Below are 21,334 nucleotides of genomic sequence, written 5' to 3'. Positions count from 1 at the left end.
AAAGCTAGAGGTATCTGAGCTCAGCCAATGAGAGAAGGAATGGAGTGGGCGTGGCCTTGTCTTAACCAAGATCCTCCACCCCTCTGTTTCTTTCCCATTTCTAAGTTCGGACTCCAGTTTCTGGCAGACAGGGAAGTGCTGAAGACCGGAGCTTCCTCTTCTGTGACCAGGAGTCAGGGCACAGACTCCTTCCCTGTGTTCCCGCCAGATCGCCAGGGGGCAGGCTGCTCCGGTATCACGGAAGTCCGATCCGGAGAATATCGCGCGCGTGAAAACCCAAGGTCCAAAGTAGGTGCTGTATCCGCCACAGTGCACCGAAGGGGCCGGGTTCGCTCCGCGGTGCTCTTGATCGCTTCCTGCCCTTAGGTCTGGAAGTCTCTGAGGCCCGGAAACCCCTGGCGGGCCCTGCAGACCATTCTGTCTTTGTTGTCTTGGTTGGGCTGGTGAGATCACTAGGCCTGATTGACTACAGCGCCTTGAGCTCCTGCTGGGTTCTGGCTGCATTTAGGTCTGTACCGCGTTGTCCACAGCCCGAGCATTTGGTGATGTTTTTCCTCGGATCTAGGCTATCGGTGGAGCAGGCGTGTGCTTTGCTGAGTCCCGCCACCTTGGGGAGGACCCCAAGATTTGCAAAACAAAAGTAAACTGCGGGAGGGGAGGGCATTTTCTGTGTCCCCATCAACCATCTACCAAGTAAGACTTGTACCTTGAGACAGGGAAATCAGAGAGCATTTGTGATAGAGTGATTCATATTTTAGACTTTTGGCCACTAGCCAGAGTTTGGTATGAGTGCTTTATCGCCCTCAGGTCCTCACTGTTATTCTTTGAGATGGTTATTGGTCCACCAGAGCGCAGGTGCGGCATGACAGAGGAATCCTTAGGAGGCTCCTACATTTTGGTAGGCAGGAGACCCTCCTCTGCGGCCCTTGTGTCCTTTGTGAGTAGAGACAGGATCCAGGAGTGCCTGCACTTGTAACTCCTACTCCCCTTTCACCCCCACCCCCACTTCCCACCACCTTCTGCTCCTATCCACCCATCACACAAGAAGTCCAGAACTGTAGCAGTGATCTGCTTGGGAAATAGCCTGGTGTTCTGAAACTGAGGTGAGCAAGCAGGGGGAAAGATTGTTGGTGATCCCTGAGGCTGCCGAAAGGAGAAACAAATGCAGAAATGCTGCAAGCTAAAGCCACAGTAGATTAGCTTCGTTTCTATGTAGCCAGCCTGGTGTGGTGCTCACAGGTCCTCAACAGATTGTGTTTGTTGAAGTGTTTAACTGGATAAGGACACAAGGGATGATACACAGCTTGCAAGAAGAGGCAGATATCTTAGTTCCAGCTACTAGGGAGGCTGAGAAAAGAGGATCACCTGAGGACAAGAGTTCAAGGCCAGCATCAGGCAACCTCAGGGGAAAACCAGGAAAGAGAGAGAGAGAGAGAGAGAGAGAGAGAGAGAGAGAGAGAGAGCGCAACCAGCCTAGGCAGTAAAGTGTAAAATGCTTTTCTTGCTTTGCAGTCATGAGGACCTGAATTTTATCCCCAGAACCCAGATAACAATAGTCCGATGTTCACTCTTCATCATTCTAGAGCTGGGGAGATGAAGACAGGCTGGTCTCTGGGCCTCACTGGCTCAAAAGTCTAACCTAATCTGCAAACTTTAGGGCCTAGTGAGAGACCCTGTCTCAAAAAAGCAAATGTGGACAGCTCCCAGAATGATATCAGAGGATGTTCTTGGGCCTATACACAGACAGACAGCACAGTCACACACACACACACACACACACACACACACACACACACACACACACACAAAACCCTTCAGCGGGCATGTGCATTTGTGTTTTGGCAGATGTTCTGTCTTCCTCAGCAGGAATCCACGGCACCTACTACCTGCACAGGCTCAGCCTCCACTCAGGACATGGACAGTGGCTATGGTGATGGCCTGCAAGGAGAATGCCTCAGAAAACCAGACCAGACGCAGCCCAAACTCTATGGAGTAGGTGACCCCACGGCCACGTTCTCCTCTGACAGCTCCTGCCTGTCCTCCAGAGGAAGAGTCATCAAATGGTTCTGGGACTCGGCTGAGGAGGGCTACAGGACCTACCACATGGATGAGTATGACGAGGACAAGAACCCCAGTGTGAGTGAAGACCCCTCCCCACTGCGACCCAAGAGCAAACTAACTGCAGGGCAGTCAGCACCCAGCTTGCTCTTGCCGGGCTGGAGTTATGATCCTCAGGCTCCAAGACGGCTGTTAATGTCTGCTCTATACACAGTTCATCTCTGAGATGGGTCAATAATATCTGCTCTGTAAGAGTCAACATTAAGTGGGACCAGGGATGTTAAAATTAACAGTGCTTGTCATGTAGTACGCTTGATAAATAGTAGCCGCTGTTATTATCCATATCATCTGCCTTGATTATCATAATTTATTGTATATAATAGTTTGGCAGGTCAAAGAGCTGCACAATCATCCTTATTAATGGTTTTGATCTGTTGAGCATCCCATCAAGTATCAGCGGCTGTTCAAGGCACAGGTGTCAGAGCTGTGAACTCAAATCCTGCCCTGTATATAGTTTAGTTGAGATAGGCAGAACAAACACACACACATAACACTAACTGATAGGTACTGCAGAGAAAATGAAGACAGGGTGAAGGGGGCAGGGGATGATGGCAAGCTGGGAAATGTTGTTCTTTGACATAGGATATCAGAAGGCAACTTTACTCTGGTGACATTAGATCAAAAACTTAGGAAAAAAAAAGGCGAGAGAGATTGTGTTAGTTATCCATTGCTGTAACAAATCACCCCAAATCTCAGCAGCTTAAGTAGCAAACAAACATTTCCCAGTTGCTGGGGTTCAGGACTCCTGGTGGGTGTTTTAGGGCAGGGGTTTCCATCACAGTACCCTGAAGCTGATGTTGTAATGGCATCTGAAGCCTTGCCTGGGTGGTGGGACTTGAACAGGTAAAAGGCTCCATCTCCATGTTCACCTCTTGGTGGGCATCTGTCCCTGTCCACATGGACTTCCCCCCGCCCCCAGGACTGCCTCAGTTATGACAGCTGGCTCCCTCCAGGGCAGATGGTCTAAGACAGAATAGGAGACTCTGAGTACTCAAGATGGAAGCCACATGCTTTTATGACCTAACCTTAGAAGTGACATTCCATCAGTTCAGCCTGTTCTTTCCATCAGACACAGTTGGCAGATTCAGTCTCTATGCAGGGTGCTGTGGTAGAGGCTACCCACCTCCAGGAGCCATGCAGCTGCGAAAACAGCTGGGACAAAGGCCCTAGGCTGGATGACATCAGCAGGCAGCAAAGGGACCAACTGGGCTGCAAGTAAAGCCAGCATGGTGGGAGATGAGTTCAGAAAGGCTTTGGATTTTGTAGGGACTCACGGGACTTGGTGAACAGGGAAGGGTATGTATGAAGTGTTCAGGAGAGGAGCAGGATGTCTGCTGCAGCTTCAGTAAGATATTATAGGGTTTCATATGGAGTCCATATGGGGATTGGACAGGAGAGGAGGTAGGAGCTATGATAGTGATCTGGACAAGAACTGATGGCTTACACTAGGAGTTGGGTTGTCTGCCTGTGGAGGAAACAGTTTCCTTTCCAGGGGGTGACAAGCATGGCCTGGTATGTGTCTAGCTCCCAGCTCATTCACATTTAATGGTTTTGTCTTTTCTGATTCCTTCACTGCTCGAAGAAGGCAGGGGTCAGGAGTCTGTGCCCTCCATTAGGATAAGCACCTATGGAGAGACAGCCAGATGTTGTGTCCTGTTAGCTGGGTCCCCTAGGGAGTCATTTACACTGGCACAGGGGCTATCCACTGAACATCCTTACTCTTGTTTTGTTCCCAGCAGAGTGCGATTTGTAATGTTTTTGGAGAGACACTGCGGTGTCTTGGGCATAAATCTTTCCTCAGGGAGCTAGCTATCAGCAGGGAGCTGTACCCTGATCCCTGGGGGGATGGGGCAGAAATTGAGTGGTTTTCTAAGGGCAGGAGAGTGCTGGAAAGAGATATGGAACGCCAAGAAGCAAAGAGCCATTCCAAGTGGAGCGTGGGAAGGCTTCTTGCCAGAGGTGGTATTTGGACGCTGTATTTGAAACCTAGTGAGTGCCAGCTTGAGCAAAGATAAGGAGGGATGGTGGGAGGGTGGGTTGGTGCCCACCCTGCTGTTTGTGGGTTCCTCAGGCTCCTTGCTAGCAGTGCTTTGTCATGCTCATCCTTGCCTCCACCCTTTGTCTGCAGGGCATCATTAACTTGGGCACCAGTGAAAACAAACTCTGCTTTGACCTTCTGTCCTGGCGGGTGAGTATGGGACTGGGCATCACCAGCCCCAGGTGAGTGAGCTCAGGGGCTGACATCACCAGCTCCAGGTGAGTGAGCTCAGGGGCTGACATCACCAGCTCCAGGTGAGTGAGCTCAGGGGCTGACATCACCAGCTTGAGGGGTTTCTTGAATCCTTTGCCACGGTAGCTTGTTGCATGCCTCAGTGGCCCTGACTTAAGAGCCATGGGACATGGATTCCAGATCTGCTTTGGGAACAACTTTACTCTCCTCTCTCCTCCCTTCCCTCCCCTCCCCTCCCCTCCCCTCCCTTCCTTTCATTTCCCTTCCCTTCTTTTCCTCTCCCCTCCCTTCCCTATCTAGTCTACCAACAGAACTATATCTATCCCTGGTCCTTAATTTTATTTTTCTTAACTGGAGATTGAATCCAGCATTTACGCAGTCTAGGCAAGCCAAACTACACCCTCTTTTTATTTTGAGACAAGGTCTAAGTTGCCCAGGCTGATCTTGAACTTATTCTACAGTCTGGGAAAGTCTTGGATTTGCAAGGCCTCCTACTTTAGCCTCCAGTGTAGCTGGGTGCACTACCAGGCTTGGCTTCTAGGGCTCTTTCTAATCCGGCTTGCAAAATTCCTTGATATTTTATCAGATTTCTTAAAATTTCATCAGATGTCTCAACTCTCCAAAAAAAAAAAAACCTACCTAAAATTAGTTTCAGTAATATTTCATTTACCTAGTATATCTAAATGTACAATTTTTAGCTGGTAATAAATGTACAATTATTGATATCTATTAAAACTTGTTTTTATGAAGTCTTTACAGTTCAGATGAGCCACCTGGTAAGTGCTCAGTAGCCACAGTGGCTTCTGAGTTGGACCAGCTCTAAGGGTGGCAGAAGGGAGGGGAATGGCTGGGCCTAGGCCTGGAGAAGTAGATGACCCTAACTCTTCTGGCTCCCTGTCCAAGGTCACAACGTCAATGGCTCTCTTTGACCTTGTAGCTACAATACTCTAGTGCCACTAATTCAGTACCTGCTTATACAAGAGATGGTCTGAAATTTGCCACCGTATGCAAAGGGTGAGATTGAGTTGAGCCTGCAGGACACAGTGCCTTGAGTCCCCACTAAAGTTGGATCCAAGGCCAAGTTGATGGCACCCAACTCTGGATCCTCCTCTGACCTCGGGAAGGCTGAGCAGCCTGACTCCCTGCTGCTACTCTGGCACCCACCCCTTTGATTTTTGTTGTATAGAGAGCTAAAGCCAAAAGTTCCGGATGTCCTTTCAGTTCTGCCACTTGCTAGCTCGGTGGCCCTGCCATCACTTTGTGATCCTTGGTTTGCTTATCTGTGAAATGGGCCTGGGAATGCTGTCCTGTGCTCCTTTCACGGTTTCTCTGAGAAGCAGGAGAAAACCCGCTGATGAAGGCCACAGTGCTGTGTGGATGCAGGTGACAGTGCTGGCCATCAACCTTGCTCTTTTTCCTATGTGTCCCCAGCTGACACAGGGTGACATGCTTCATGTGGAACCATCTCTGCTGCAGTACCCTGACTGGAGAGGACATTTGTTGTAAGTAGATGCCCCAGGCCAGTGTGTCCCAACATGGGACCTGTAGGTCCCCATGGAGGTCGAGTAGAGGTGGGACACATTTCTGTTTGGTGTAACAGAAAGAAGGATCTACTGGTCAGTGGTGTGCTCTTAACCCTGTAGCACACAGGGGAGTGCCTCAACAAGGAATTGTTCTGTCCACCACATCAGTTGAGTCTGAGTGAAGAAGCCGGCCGTAGGCTGAGAACATAATTGTGGAGACCTGGTGACCATGGGCTGGCCTATCAGCCTCAGCTCTGTCCCCAGAACTCCCATCTTGGTTCCTGTGACCCTAAGTCTGTGGCAAGTGAGGAGGCTGCCCTTGCTTTTCCAGGAGCTTTAGAGATGACAAGGGAGCTGACTGGGGCCCCCTCTCAATGGTTTGATGGGTCAGGGAATGGTACCAACTGTGCTGTGTACTGATTTTTTTTTTTAAAGATTTATTTATTTATATGTAAGTACACTGTAGCTGTCTTCAGACACTCCAGAAGAGGGCGTCAGATCTCATTACAGATGGTTGTGAGCCACCATGTGGTTGCTGGGATTCGAACTCCGGACCTTCAGAAGAGCAGTCGGGTGCTCTTACCCACTGAGCCATCTCACCAGCTCTGTACTGATTATTTACTAAGAGTCAGGCACTGTTCTAAGGGATTCGTGGTCCAGCAGGACCTGACCCAAGATGTGTCCCAAAGCTCACATTCTTAGAACAAGGTCATCAAGATGGTGAGCTCTGGGGCAGGCCACTGGGCTTGAGTAAGGACTCTGCCACTTACTAGCAAGGGAGTCAATTCCTTCAGATTCCCTCAGTTTCTTTATCTGCAAATGGTGATGATAGTAATCACAGTCACCATGAAACAGTCTCTGAATAACATTTGTGTGGTGTTGAAGCTCAGTAAGAGCCATGGTAACAGCTCCTGTCATAATAATGTTAATTATTATCATTATCAGCTAGATGTATAGAGTGTTTATCTCTTCCCCCACAGTCTCCTGATTAGGTGAGGTTGGGTGACCTAGACCAGAATACTTTGTGGCTGGGTGGGGGAGGGTATGCTGAAGTGGAGATAAATGTCTGCTACTTTGGGAAGGGAGGATGGGGCAGTGGTAGCCAGCCACCTACAGGCTCCCAGAGGGGCTCTGGAGTAGACTGGGCTGAGGATGCTCTGACAGTATTGTATTTTGTTGGTTTGTTCTTCTAGCCTCCGGGAAGAAGTGGCAAAGTTCTTGTCTTTCTATTGTAAGAGCCCGGCACCCCTGAAACCAGAGAATGTGAGTCCTACCTTTCCTAGGGGTGAGCAGTGTCAGGAAGGGCACTTGGGGTCTGCCTGCCTCTAAGTTTTACTTCCCAACCCCGTTATGCTGTGATCCTTTTGACTTCCCCACCTTTGAGAGAGATCCTGGGAGTGATCAGTTCCATCGATCATTCCCTTAATCAAGAGCAAGGTGCCCAGAAATCAGCTTGGCTGGGAACCAATTGAGGCCTTTGTCAGGGTAGATCCCCAGAGCACTTTCCATGGCCCTTGTTCTTCTCTGTCTCCTGACAGAGGCATTCTTGTCTCCTGTCACACGTAGGTGGTTGTTCTGAATGGCTGTGCCTCTCTCTTTTCCGCTCTGGCCACAGTGCTGTGTGAGGCAGGGGGTAAGCGGACGCCATGCCTTACTCCCTCAGTTTTTGCCAGGGCTGTGCTAGGCTGTGACCACGGTTGTCTGGCTGGGGTACTGAGGGTGGAAGCCAGGGTTTCACGTATGCAAGGCAAGCCCTCTACCTACCGAGCCACACCCCTGGTCTTAGGAATTTTGAACTATGACAGATTCTCTGGCAAGTGCTGTGTGATGGGGTATTTTCATGCAATGCTGGGCAGTGGCAGTGAGCTCCCCCACTCTACCTGCAAGCAGCCGTGAGATTTTGAGTCAACACCAATACTCTGCCCTGTTATGGGCTGCTAGGATATTCAGGAGATTAGGAGGGCCACATACATTTTTATATAATTTCACCTTATAGTGGGTTAGTCTGGATGTGACCCCATTATAAGTGAAGGAGCATCTATACTAGAAAAAGCCTGATCTTGGGGAACCAAGCTTTAAGATTTGGGGAACTGAGAGCAAGAATATGCCCCAAATGTTTCCCAGAGATGATAGAGGCTAGGAAGGGTGGTGGTGGTGTACATGACAGGGTCTGTAGCATCCAAGCCAGAGGCCAATAGGTTGTCTGCCCCTGCTCCTAGAGGCTCTCTTGATCCCCACACCTTACTACGGAGCCATCACTCAGCACATCTATCTCTATGGCAACGTCCGACTGGCTTATGTCTACCTAGACAGCAAGGTAAGAGTGCCGGCATTTGAGTTTTCCTGTAGGCAAGGGTTTCCTGGTTCTGAATCTGTGGGTGGGTGTGAAGGGAGCCTGTGTTAGGGATTTTGGGGTTGCTCTGAAACAGTAGTGGTGCCTTCTGTTGTTGCATGGACACCTCTGCCTGGGTTCTCTGGAAGTTCCAAGCTACAGGTTCTAAGATCCTGGATTCATGGAGAAGCCAAGGATCAGACCCATAAATGAGAGGGTGGAAAGGGGATGTTTAAACCTTGGAAGTCCTGAGAGCCAATCAGAGAAGCCTCGCTGCCTCTGCCAGAAACCTAAGAGATAAGGGTGGGGTGGAAGGCAGGAAAGGGAAGCAGTCCTTCCTGTTTTTCAGAGATTGTGCCCAAGAGGCTGGGGATGACAGGGAAAGAGAGTCCCAAGAGTTCAAGTTTGGGGTTGGGGCCATGTCACTGAATTTGGCTCCTGACTTTGGTGGGTCTTTCCCCAGGTAACTGGATTGAATACACGCCCCTTCCAGCTCACCGTAGAGAAGCTGGAGATGGTCCTGCAAGGAGTCAGTTCTGAGGTTGGAGATTCAGTCAAATCCAGCACTGGGAGTGGGTGGGTTTCAGCAGGTGCTAGACCCTTCATCTCCTGGGAATTGGGCTTGTAACATTGATAGGGACATATGGGGGGTGGATTATGGAACCATCCTGGGACTGGGGGTCAGGCAGAATCCTGTATCTATGGAGGGCCTTCGCATTAGAAAAAGACCTTGAAACCACAGTATACAGAGAACCAGGGAATTTCATCAGAAATTTCCCCCTCACAATAAAGGGTAGCAGGAGGTGGTGGGATAGGATCATAATTAATTTTACATGTGCAGGAAAATGTCAGGAGTGAAGCCCGTTATTGTTTTTCATGAATGAATGTGCCTTAGTTACTGTTCTATTGCTGTGAAGAGACACCATGGCCAGGGTAACTCATAAAATAAAGCATTTGATTGGGGTATGCTTACAGTTTTACAGGGTTAGTCGATTATCATCATGGCAGGAAGCAGACAGGCATGGTTACTGGAGAAGTAGCTGAGAGCTTTTCATTCTGGTCTGCAGAGAGACACTAGGCTTTGGAAGCCTCAAAACCCACCCAACAAGGCCACACCTCCCCCATCCTTCCCAAACAGTTCCACTTAAGACCAAGCATTCAAACATATGAACCTATGGGAGGTGGGGGTGGGATTCTAATTGAAACCACCACAGCATGCTAATTAAAAAGAATACTCTGCCTACTCTAGTCCTTTGTTTCTGCTTCAGGGTCAAATATGGATCATAAGAGTTTATAGTTTAGTGAGTCTCTCTGGCAAATTGAGGGGTGATCCTGTTCTTTTTGAGGGGCTCCTTAAGAAAGGCAGAGACCTAAGTTCCCACGTTTGCTTTCTGCCCATGTCCAGCATCCGTGCACTTCACTGCATTTACTGTTGCCATTCATGCTGTCAAGTGCTCAGTGCAGGCGCCGTGAAAGTTCTCAGTTCCTCCAACACGAGCAGCCTCTCTGCTGGCAGCTGGCATGCTTCCCTGCTCCCTGCTTGCTCTCTTTCCATAGCTGGGATGGCCCAGCAGATGTCAGTCTGGGACCTACTCATTTGCTTCTTGTTGGGTCAGGAGCCTGTCTCTGCCATGCGTTCCTGGGCAGCTATCAGCCTCATCCAGTGAGACTGTAAGGCTCTGGAGTGGTGGTGGGGGACACTGAAACACCCCCTGGATGGTTTCAGGGTGTCAAGGTCAAAGGCCTTATCCTCATCAACCCCCAAAACCCTCTGGGTGACGTCTACTCCCCGGAAGAGCTGCAGGACTTTCTGAGATTTGCCATGAGGTGAGTTCTGCCTACCCCACAAAGTGGGCAGACAGAGTCCTGATGTGGCCTGGGGCAAGTCCTTAGACCCCTGTGGGCTGCTACCTGCTGTGGTGTCTCCCTGTCTTCTTAAAAACATTACCAGCTGTAATGCTCTAGAGCCAGGCGCCATGCTGAACACTTTATTATTTATGCACTTAGGTATTTATTTACTTATTTATGTGTTTAACTGTGTTCACGTGTGTATAAATGTGGAAGGTAGCAGAGACATGCCTCAGATGCTCTGTTTTTTGAGAAAGGATTTCACTGGTCTAGAGCTTGTCAAGTAGGAGAGGCTATCTGGCCGGTGAACCCCAGGGCTCTCGGTGTCAGACTTGGGCCCTTCATGTTTGCAAGACAGCTCTTTACTGACCAGACCATCTTCCCAGCTGAGCCTTTCTGTGTTGTGTCTGTGGTCCGACTCACAGCAGCCCCAAGAAAAAGGAACACTTATCATTCCTGCTTGACAGAGCCTCAGAGTGGTCCAATCAGGAGCGGGAGCAGACATGAGTCTGAGTCTCTTTGTCTCCAGCCCACCATGGAGGACCCCAAGGGTGCCTCCTTTTCCCTGCAGTGATTCGAAAGCTCCAGGGTCCTCTGCTTTATGTGTGCAGCCTCCCATTTGTGAAAATATAGACCAAAGTGTGCAAGCAGTTTGGTAGCCCCGAGCTACACTGTGGCCCCCTCCCCTGGGTTTCTGGTGTACTGCTCCCCAACGCTAAATGACATACTTTGGCTCTCTCCTTCCCATTACCTACCCACTCCAGGCACAAGCTGCACGTGATCATGGATGAGGTTTACATGCTCTCTGTGTTTGAAGAGTCCCTTGGCTACCGCAGTGTCCTCAGCCTGGAGAGGTGAGGCTCCCGCTGCAGCTGATTCTACCAATCCCTGGACTGCCTCATGGTTTCCCAGCCTCTATCTGGGTCAGCTCACAGGGCCTGTCTTGACCCAAGGTGGTTCTATTAATATCTGTTTGCTCTCACTGGTCCTCAGGCTAGGGTCAGGTAGGTAGACCAGGTTTATTCTATGGCATTCCCAAGAGCTCCAAGGGGGATGAAGGGGGCTTGGTATTCTTTGAAGGAATATTTGATATATGGGAAACTGGACTCTTGTTTCCTTGGTACTTAGAGTAGCTCCATTTTCATCTACCCATCAGTCTATCTGTCCATCTACTCACCCATCCATCTGTCTCCTCACCCCCATTGTCCATCCATCCCTTCATCCACCCATTCATCTGCCCACCCACCCACCCACCCACCCATCCCTTTATCTATATTTCTAGATAGACGAAGGTCCCAGCAGCTAAGGACACAGGTAGCCATTTCAATGATAGTGGCAAGAATGCTGAAGGGGTGTGGCAAGGAGCTGTGGGAAGGTCAGTTTGAGGGTCCTGCTTGGCCTGGATTCCTGGGTTGGTTAGGGAAACCCTTTGAGGAAATGGTTTTTGAACTAAATTCTAGCTCAGAGATCAGGTCTGATGGTTTCCCCACACAGCACTACCATAGACACAGAACCAGTGAACTCGGCTGTATTCTCATATGATGCTATTTATAGACACAGGCAGCAGGCTGTCTGCTGACCCGTTCTGAGAGAAGCATGAGAATTGGTGGCTTGAGACATGAGACCCAGTTTTATCCATCTATCTACTCATCCATCCACGTATCTGCCATCTACTGTCTCTGGGTCACTTTTGTCTCCATGTTTTTTTCTCTGTAGGCTGCCTGACCCCCAGAGGACACACGTGATGTGGGCCACCAGCAAGGTGAGTTCCTGGGTATCCTGGGTGGAGGAAATGGAATCAGTTTCTTCCATGAGGGCCAGCCATAGCCTAGCATACATCTTCTTGTAGGACTTTGGGATGTCGGGGCTACGCTTCGGTGTACTGTACACGGAGAACCAGCACGTGGCTACTGCTGTGGCCTCCCTCTGCCGCTATCATGGCCTCAGTGGCCTGGTCCAACACCAGATGGCACAGCTGCTCCGGGACCATGGTGACTTTCTGGGTCTAGGGGCTCGAAAGAGGAGTGGGGTTGGCATGCACAAGGACTTGCTCGGGCTCATGGGTGCCTCTCCTGTGGAGGAACTTAGGTGATGTCTGAGACTGTCACTTCTGAGTCCAGGCTGTGCTCAGTTGCTTGCTTACTGCCTATGTAGCACATCTCTTCACCTCCCCGAGCCTCAGGTTCCTCATCTGTAGAGTAGGGCTGATAACAGTGCTAGGCTGAATATGATCTGTAATCTGATTAGAACCCATGGCATACGATGGGTGCTTGGCTAACGTGAGCTCACAGGCTGGGTGCAGCGCTGTGCCTCTGTACTCCAGCTACTCGGGAGGCTGAAGCAGGAGGATGCTTTATGGACAGGAGTTCCAGGATAGCCTGGGCAACATGGCGGGACTCCACCTAAAAATAAAAGTGAATTTAAGATTATTAGCTTTGAACACTTTGGAAAGAGATCAGGAGTTCCTGAGAAATGGCTGTGATGGGGAGGTTCCTGTCTCTGAGTCCTGCGCTCTGTCCCTGCCTCCAGCCGTGGGTCAGCTGGTGAAGTTCTCCTGTTCACTCAGCCTTTCAGATGTTCTTTTGTGCATCTCACTGCCTCCCTAGGGCCCTGAGAAGAAATTCTATATAGTTTCCCATCGTTTTTATGGATGAGGAAAAGGAGGACCAGATGCTTAACACCCAATCTATCAGCCTAAAGTTTTGTAGAAAGAGTGACAAGACCTCACGTTGGTAAGGGAGGAGAGTTAGGACATTGCTGATGTGGTCAGAAGGCGTTTTTGCCACAGTGAAGAACCATCCCTTGGTTTCCTATAAACACACTTATCAAAGGACCCAGCGGCCAGAGCACCAAAGGCGGAACCTCTGTGTGGATAGTTACTTCTCTCACGAATGCCCACATCTGTAAATGGTGCCCTCCCCGCACAGATGCGTTGGTACACAGTATCCCATCCATGCTGATACAATAAAATCGGTTGGCCCTGTGGATTTCTCCCCAAGATGCCATAATGATAAGGGAAGCTAGTACATTCCATGCCACACGAGGCTAGTTTTGGTGACATTTGGGAATGAACAAAACTGTCACGATAGATAGCATCAGTCACAGTAAGGGGGAATCAGTCTAAATATCGTGAGAATAATCTTGGGGTCACTCAGAATCCTGATTGTGGTGTGGTGTGCCTTCGCAAGTGTATAAATGTATCATAATTCATTCAGCTGTCCACCTCCACCCCCATCCCCTCCCACCCCTCACCCCTACCCCGCCTCCCCTCAAATTGGCCAGTAAGTCGATGGAGATCAGGGAAGGAGCTGAAGTTGCCAAGGTCTGCCTTTCCCGTCTTGCCGGAGGCCCTACTGGGAGCAGGACCTTGGTCTGTGTGGTTCTGAGTACCACTTTATAACTGCAGGCACCTTTGGCTCGGTTCCCATCCTGAGGGACTTTATCCTCTGGGCTCCTGAATGTGGTCCAGGACCTGGAGCTCTCAACTGCATACCTGGATCAAAGGCTTATAGGGAACACTGAACTCCCAGCCCTGAGTTCGTGACTCATTAAGCTGTGGGAGGAAAGAAAGCACTCCCGCAGTGCGGCTGCCGCGCCCTTCCATCCGTTAGCATTGAGATGAATGCAACGGTGTGAAGATGCATGGGGGTTTGGTATTCCCTTCCCTTTAGACTGGATCAGCCAGGTGTACCTGCCAGAAAACCATGCCCGGCTCAAGGCTGCCCACACCTATGTCTCAGAGGAACTCAGAGCCCTGGGGATCCCCTTTGTGAGTCGCGGGGCAGGCTTCTTCATCTGGGTTGACTTGAGAAAGGTAAATCGGGTTGAGGTGTGGGTATCGAAAAATGCCAAGCCTCCATCTAGCAGGTGAAGGCATTGGACAGTCTCCTGAATTCTGAACTTCTTCCACCCTCCCAGTATCTGTGCAAAGGCACCTTTGAGGAGGAGGCGTTATTGTGGCGCCAATTTTTGGACAACAAGGTGCTGCTGTCCTCCGGTAAGACCTTTGAGTGCAAAGAACCCGGCTGGTTCCGCGTGGTCTTCTCGGACAAGGAGAACCGGCTTCGCCTGGGTGAGCAGTCTCTTCCTCCAGCCTCCCCACAGCATCCTCTGGGGCCCCTGCTTCTGACCCCAGCAGCCCCGTGCTGATAGCTCCTCCTCCCTTCCTCTTAGGAATGCAAAGGATGCGGCAGGTGCTTGAAGGACAATCTCAAGTGGTAGAAGATGCCTCTCCCTGTCACGCTCAGGAACCACAAAGCCAGCCCAGATGAGCTGCCCATTGCCTCTCACTGTTCCTGTGACCTGGCCCTGTGGGGCTACAGGAGACTGAGTGTGGATGCGCCATTTGTCAGTGGGACTCACGACTTGGCTTTGACCTTGAAGGACTTTTTCCTGCCCTCTGCTGACAGTGGGAGTCTGTTTAAACTGATATTCATCTTGGGCTGTTGCTGCCCTGTATTCAACAGGATTAGGATCAGCAGGATGACTTTGTGAACAGTGTACAGTTTGGAGAGTCGTGACTGCTCCTAATTACAGCTCCTTTCTAGGATACAAGAGTGAAAAAGCAACTCTTCATTCTTTGTGATGGTGCCTTCCTGCCTCTTTCCTTGTTTCCAGGGAAACAAGCCAGAGGATCAGCACACCGCGCACGTACACACACACACACACACACACACACACACACACACACACACACGATAGCATTCCAAGGATGTTATTCCAAAGCATGTTCCAATGGATGGAATGAATTCTGTTTATTCAGGTCTTTGGAGGCCCGGACAGGCCTCAGCTTGGGATGTAGAGAGAAATACTTCATGGTGGGCGTTAGGAAGATCTTCTTGGTGGAGCTGAAATGCCTGGATCAAGTTCTGGGATTCACTTCTTACCTGGGAAGGAGATGCCTTTATTGCTGTTCCCGAAGATATGGCCTAGCAATGGCTAGGGAAGGGGAAGGGACAGGAGGCTATATTTCTGAACCAAGGCTGTCTGGGGGCCAGGCAAAGATTGGTCTTTCTGTGCTAAGAAAGCCTACGAAGGAGCTGCCTGTTCCATTTGAGGGGTGCGTTAGTGAAGATCCCAAATGAATGTCTGGTTGGTGGCCTGCATGTACAGTACCTAGAGTCACAGCTGCAAGAGTAGCTGAGGCAGGAGGATTACTTGCACCTGTAAGTTTGAGATCAACCTGGGCAGGAGTCACAGATGCAACATAAACAGTGGAAATCAGAAAATTACTCCTGACCCCAGAATGAACCCACTACAAGTGTGTCAGTGAAAACAGCATAGCCCAGGCTGACCCAGACAGTCAGCCCAGGCTGGCCCAGACAGTCAGTTGTGCCTTGCAGGCGCCCTTCGCTGTGCTCAGGATATCCTCTCGCAGATGAGGAAACTTAGTCTTAGATGAAATAATATTCCAAACCTCACAGCTACACACTCAAGGACCCAAGTGAGAGTAGTTTGCCTTGGTTCAGAATCTGTGTGTGGTGGGTTGGAGAGATGGCTCAGAGCTTAAGAACATTTGCTTTTCTTCTGAGGACTTGAGTTCCCATGGTGGGGCTCATAACCATCTGTAACTCCAGTTCTAGGGATCTAATTCCCCCTCTGGCCCTGTGGGCACTGTATACACATGTGCGCGCGCACACACACACACACACACAAAGCCATAAAAAGGAATCACATGTGTACTGTTTATTTGTGCGTTGCTTTCTGCTGTTTTCTTGGTTGGTCTGTAGATTGCCTATATTTTCTGTTTTGTTTTTCTCTGTCATTAGTTTAATTTTCTTCCTTTTCTTAGATTTTTTTTTTTTTGATTTCCCCTCTTCATCTTCTACTCATTTTACCATATGCTGTATTTTCCTGCTGGCTGTTATCCTAGAATATAACACCTACAAACAATTTGTTAATAGGAAAGCAAACATGCCTCAGCTTTCCCTATAGCAATGGGAGACCCCAAATCCCTGGTGACCCCTGGCTGGGTTTGTGGTCTGTGTTCATTTGTGCTTTTCAGTTTTGACCCTGCAAAGTCTTGTTTTACACAGGTGACGTTTGCTTCAGGTGATCACAGAGTTATCCCAAGCATCCACTGGGAGCCACGTGTCTTCTGTCTGTTGTGCAGCTCCTGGGGTGGGATTGGAGAGTTTGCAAGAGACAGACTTTCAATCCCTGCTTGTCTGAGGATGCCAGTTTTGCTCCCTTTTTGGAACATAACTTTACTGGTTATAGAATTCTGTAGTTAGTGGTTATTTTCTGATTTCCTCTGTTGATGTTGCATCTGCAACTCCTTCCAAGACAACGTGTCAACTCACTCCTGTCCCAGTTTCTTCATGCCTTTAAAGGACAGTATCAGGCTGCCAAGATGGGTCAGCGGTGAAGAGCACCAGAAGCTCTAACAGAGGAACTGAATTCAGTTCCCAGCAACCATGTAGTGGCTCACAACCATCTATAATGGGATCTGATGCCCTCTTCTGACATGCACCACACAAACACACAAAACAGTCATATATAAATAATAATAATAAAAAACATTATCATTGGTGACATTTAGTGTCATTGCTATGTGTGAAGATACTGAATTATCTCATTATCCCATTTTATGTACACTGTGATTCTTGGATCTGTGGCTTTCTTCATTAGCTCTGGAACGTTTTCAGCCTTTATTATCAAGCATTGCCTTTCCCCTCTTCTCCCTCTGTCTTGGTTACTTTTCTATTGCTGAGACAAAACATGATGACCAAAGCAACTTATAAAAGAGAGTGTTTGATTGGCCTTACAATTCCAGAAGGTTAGTGTCCATGACAGAGGAGCAAAGACATGGCAGCAGGAGTAGCTGAGAACTCACATCCTGATCCACAAGGAGGAGGCAGAGAGAGCACCAACTGGGGAAGCCCCCTTGAGTGACACACCTCCTCAACCAAGACCAAATCCTTCCCAAACAGTTTCCACTGCCTGGGGACCAAGCATCCAACTACATGAGCCTATGGGGGGTCATTCTCATGTAAATGACCACATGGTCTGGAGTCCTATTTGACCACGCAATAGCCCGGCTGCCTCTGAATCTCTCGTCTTTTTCATATTTCCCTTCCCTTTTGCTTTCTGAGTAATTTTCTTTGCACTTTATGCAATTTAATAATCTACTAGCTAGATATAACCTGCCTTAATCTTTGAATTTTATAGATTAGAAAAATGCATCTTTCCTCCTCAAAGTGGTAAATAGTTATTGTTTATAATATTTTTAATTACTGAAACATGGTTGCTTTGTGTGTTGTATACAGTCATCTCTGTATCCATGGAGGATTGGACCATGACCACTTTGGGAATACTAAAATTTGCAGATGCCCAAGTCCTGTATAAAAATAGCTTCATCTTTGTATATAACCTAGGTGCATCCCTCTGCAGACTATTTTATTCATTTAGTTTTGAGATAGGAGTCTTGCTACGGAGTCCCTTACCTCTAGTTTCTCGATGTTTTAAAAAAGACAGTCTTTAGCATTGACAATCTGTAGAGTCCCCGTTGCGTGTCAAGGCACTTGGCTTTATTTATTTCACTTTATATACGATGAATACCCAGGCCACCTCCAACTCAAGGGGAACCTTCCCCAGCTCCCTGGTAGATGCGGATCATCTCTAGATTGTGTGTAATGTAAGTATAACAAAAAATACTATGTGAGCACCTGTAGGTGTCAGAACTATAAACTCGGATGAATCTTGTAGCTAATGTTTAGGGAATCGCCATTCAAAAGATGTTCAGAGTGGTCAAGTCCACGCATTTACAAACTTCTAATAGCACAGATTCTAACCTTCCTTGTTCCTCATCACCTGTGCGGTTTCCGTACTTAGAAGCATAGCTGCATCGTTTTACCTGTGCAGGCTTGGGCGGGTGCTTACTTTTCCGGTGCCTCCTTCTTTATACAGGCTTTTGATACAGACAGGATCTTTCCCCCTCTGTCTGGATTCTCTTCATCTGTCAAAATCGTAAATGTTCTCCAGGACAACAAAAGTGTTCCCCCTGCCCTGGAAAACAAGAGTTTTTCTATATTGCCCAAGCTGTCTGCAAACTCACCATCCTCCTGCCTTAGCCTCCCAATGCTAGGACTACAGGAGTGAGCCACCACATCTGGCTGGAGATGTTAACTCTTGCCTGATCTTAGATGTTGGGAGCCGCGCCCACATTCGCCGTTACAAGATGGCGCTGACAGCTGTGTTCTAAGTGGTAAACAAATAATCTGCGCATGTGCCAAGGGTATCTTATGACTACTTGTGCTCTGCCTTCCCCGTGACGTCAACTCGGCCGATGGGCTGCAGCCAATCAGGGAGTGACACGTCCGAGGCGAAGGAGAATGCTCCTTAAGAGGGACGGGGTTTCGTTTTCTCTCTCTCTTGCTTCTTGCTCTCTTGCTTCTTACACGCTTGCTCCTGAAGATGTAAGAAATAAAGCTTTGCCGCAGAAGATTCTGGTCTGTGGTGTTCTTCCTGGCCGGTCGTGAGAACGCGTCTAATAACAATTGGTGCCGAATTCCGGGACGAGAAAAAACTCGGGACTGGCACAAGGAAGATCCCTCATTCCAGAACCAGAACTGCGGGTCGCGGTAATAAAGGTTCCCGTAAAGCAGACTGTTAAGAAGGATTCAACTGTATGAATTCAGAACTTTTCAGCTGGGGAACGAGAGTACCAGTGAGTACAGCTTTACGAGGTAAGTCTGATCTTGAACTTTCTAACGAAATTCAAGACAGTCTATCAGAAGTAAAGTGGAATATGTTTGGCCTTGAATTTTTTCTGGTGTTAGGAGCCCTTTTGTTCCTTTTCACATGTTATCAGGTGATTAAGATAGGGCTGAAAATTCTAGAGGAAATTCAGGACAAGCTATCAGAAGTAAAGCGGGGAGAGAGAGTAGGAGCAAAGAGGAAATATGGTACACAAAATAAGTATACAGGCCTTTCCAAGGGTCTTGAACCCGAGGAAAAGTTAAGGTTAGGTAGGAATACCTGGAGAGAGATTAGAAGAAAAAGAGGAAAAAGGGAAAAGAAGAAAGATCAATTAGCGGAGGTCTCTAGGAGATACTCGTCACTAGATGAGCTCAGGAAGCCAGCTCTTAGTAGCTCTGAAGCAGGTGAAGAATCCTCCTCTGAGGAAACAGACTGGGAGGAAGAAGCAGCCCATTACCAGCCAGCTAATTGGTCAAGAAAAAAGCCAAAAGCGGCTGGCGAAGGCCAGTTTGCTGATTGGCCTCAGGGCAGTCGGCTTCAAGGTCCGCCCTATGCGGAGTCCCCGCCCTGCGTAGTGCGTCAGCAGTGCGCAGAGAGGCAGTACGCAGAGAGGCAGTGCGCAGACTCATTCATTCCCAGAGAGGAACAAAGGAAAATACAACAGGCATTTCCGGTCTTTGAAGGAGCCGAGGGTGGGCGTGTCCACGCTCCGGTAGAATACTTACAAATTAAAGAAATTGCCGAGTCGGTTCGTAAATACGGAACCAATGCTAATTTTACCTTGGTGCAGTTAGACAGGCTCGCCGGCATGGCACTAACTCCTGCTGACTGGCAAACGGTTGTAAAAGCCGCTCTCCCTAGTATGGGCAAATATATGGAATGGAGAGCGCTTTGGCACGAAGCTGCACAAGCGCAGGCCCGAGCAAACGCAGCTGCTTTGACTCCAGAGCAGAGAGATTGGACTTTTGACTTGTTAACGGGTCAGGGAGCTTATTCTGCTGATCAGACAAACTACCATTGGGGAGCTTATGCCCAGATTTCTTCCACGGCTATTAGGGCCTGGAAGGCGCTCTCTCGAGCAGGTGAAACCACTGGTCAGTTAACAAAGATAATCCAGGGACCTCAGGAATCCTTCTCAGATTTTGTGGCCAGAATGACAGAGGCAGCAGAGCGTATTTTTGGAGAGTCAGAGCAAGCTGCGCCTCTGATAGAACAGCTAATCTATGAGCAAGCCACAAAGGAGTGCCGAGCGGCCATAGCCCCAAGAAAGAACAAAGGCTTACAAGACTGGCTCAGGGTCTGTCGAGAGCTTGGGGGACCTCTCACCAATGCAGGCTTAGCGGCCGCCATCCTCCAATCTCAGAACCGCTCCATGAGCAGAAATGATCAGAGGACATGTTTTAATTGCGGAAAGCCTGGGCATTTTAAGAAAGATTGCAGAGCTCCAGATAAACAGGGAGGGACTCTCACTCTTTGCTCTAAGTGTGGCAAGGGTTATCATAGAGCTGACCAGTGTCGCTCTGTGAGGGATATAAAGGGCAGAATTCTTCCCCCACCTGATAGTCAATCAACTGATGTGCCAAAAAACGGGTCATCGGGCCCTCGGTCCCAGGGCCCTCAAAGATATGGGAACCGGTTTGTCAGGACCCAGGAAGCAGTCAGAGAGGCGACCCAGGAAGACCCACAAGGGTGGACCTGCGTGCCGCCTCCGACTTCCTACTAATGCCTCAAATGAGTATTCAGCCGGTGCCAGTGGAGCCTATACCATCCTTGCCCCCGGGAACCATGGGCCTTATTCTCGGCCGGGGTTCACTCACCTTGCAGGGCTTAGTAGTCCACCCTGGAGTTATGGATTGTCAACATTCCCCTGAAATACAGGTCCTGTGCTCAAGCCCTAAAGGCGTTTTTTCTATTAGTAAAGGAGATAGGATAGCTCAGCTGCTGCTCCTCCCTGATAATACCAGGGAAAAATCTGCAGGACCTGAGATAAAGAAAATGGGCTCCTCAGGAAATGATTCTGCCTATTTGGTTGTATCTTTAAATGATAGACCTAAGCTCCGCCTTAAGATCAACGGAAAAGAGTTTGAAGGCATCCTTGATACCGGAGCAGATAAAAGTATAATTTCTACACATTGGTGGCCCAAAGCATGGCCCACCACAGAGTCATCTCATTCATTACAGGGCCTAGGATATCAATCATGTCCCACTATAAGCTCCATTGCCTTGACGTGGGAATCCTCTGAAGGGCAGCAAGGGAAATTCATACCTTATGTGCTCCCACTCCCGGTTAACCTCTGGGGAAGGGATATTATGCAGCATTTGGGCCTTATTTTGTCCAATGAAAACGCCCCATCAGGAGGGTATTCAGCTAAAGCAAAAAATATCATGGCAAAGATGGGTTATAAAGAAGGAAAAGGGTTAGGACATCAAGAACAGGGAAGGATAGAGCCCATCTCACCTAATGGAAACCAAGACAGACAGGGTCTGGGTTTTCCTTAGCGGCCATTGGGGCAGCACGACCCATACCATGGAAAACAGGGGACCCAGTGTGGGTTCCTCAATGGCACCTATCCTCTGAAAAAC

The 21,334-nt window shown here is 49.0% G+C and overlaps 1 protein-coding gene across 15 annotated transcripts; it reads left to right on the top strand.

The window, feature by feature from the left end:
• Positions 1-55: 55 nt before the first annotated feature.
• Accs (1-aminocyclopropane-1-carboxylate synthase (non-functional)) lies at positions 56-16,586 on the top strand. Of its 15 annotated transcripts, none has more exons than XM_006499761.3 (15): positions 57-508; positions 1,846-2,136; positions 4,247-4,306; positions 5,780-5,850; positions 7,065-7,134; positions 7,438-7,504; positions 8,091-8,188; positions 8,667-8,744; positions 9,930-10,030; positions 10,816-10,905; positions 11,768-11,813; positions 11,901-12,042; positions 13,723-13,865; positions 13,970-14,123; positions 14,225-16,020. In XM_006499761.3, the coding sequence occupies exons 2-15, from the start codon at positions 1,846-1,848 to the stop codon at positions 14,320-14,322; spliced, it is 1,509 nt and encodes a 502-aa protein (XP_006499824.1). In that variant the 5' UTR covers positions 57-508; the 3' UTR covers positions 14,323-16,020. The 15 variants fall into 15 exon arrangements, 14 of the variants coding, with proteins under 14 accessions (XP_006499824.1, XP_006499823.1, XP_006499827.1 ...); XM_006499760.3 differs by having other exon boundaries at positions 57-1,103; XM_006499764.2 differs by having other exon boundaries at positions 58-288; positions 1,867-2,136.
• Positions 16,587-21,334: the final 4,748 nt, after the last annotated feature.

The sequence above is a fragment of the Mus musculus genome, chromosome 2, assembly GCF_000001635.26.
Source record: "Mus musculus strain C57BL/6J chromosome 2, GRCm38.p6 C57BL/6J".
NCBI classification, from domain to species: Eukaryota; Metazoa; Chordata; class Mammalia; order Rodentia; family Muridae; genus Mus; species Mus musculus.
The sequence above is the reverse complement of the archived record's forward strand: the minus strand, read 5'-3'. Positions and strand labels throughout refer to the sequence as shown.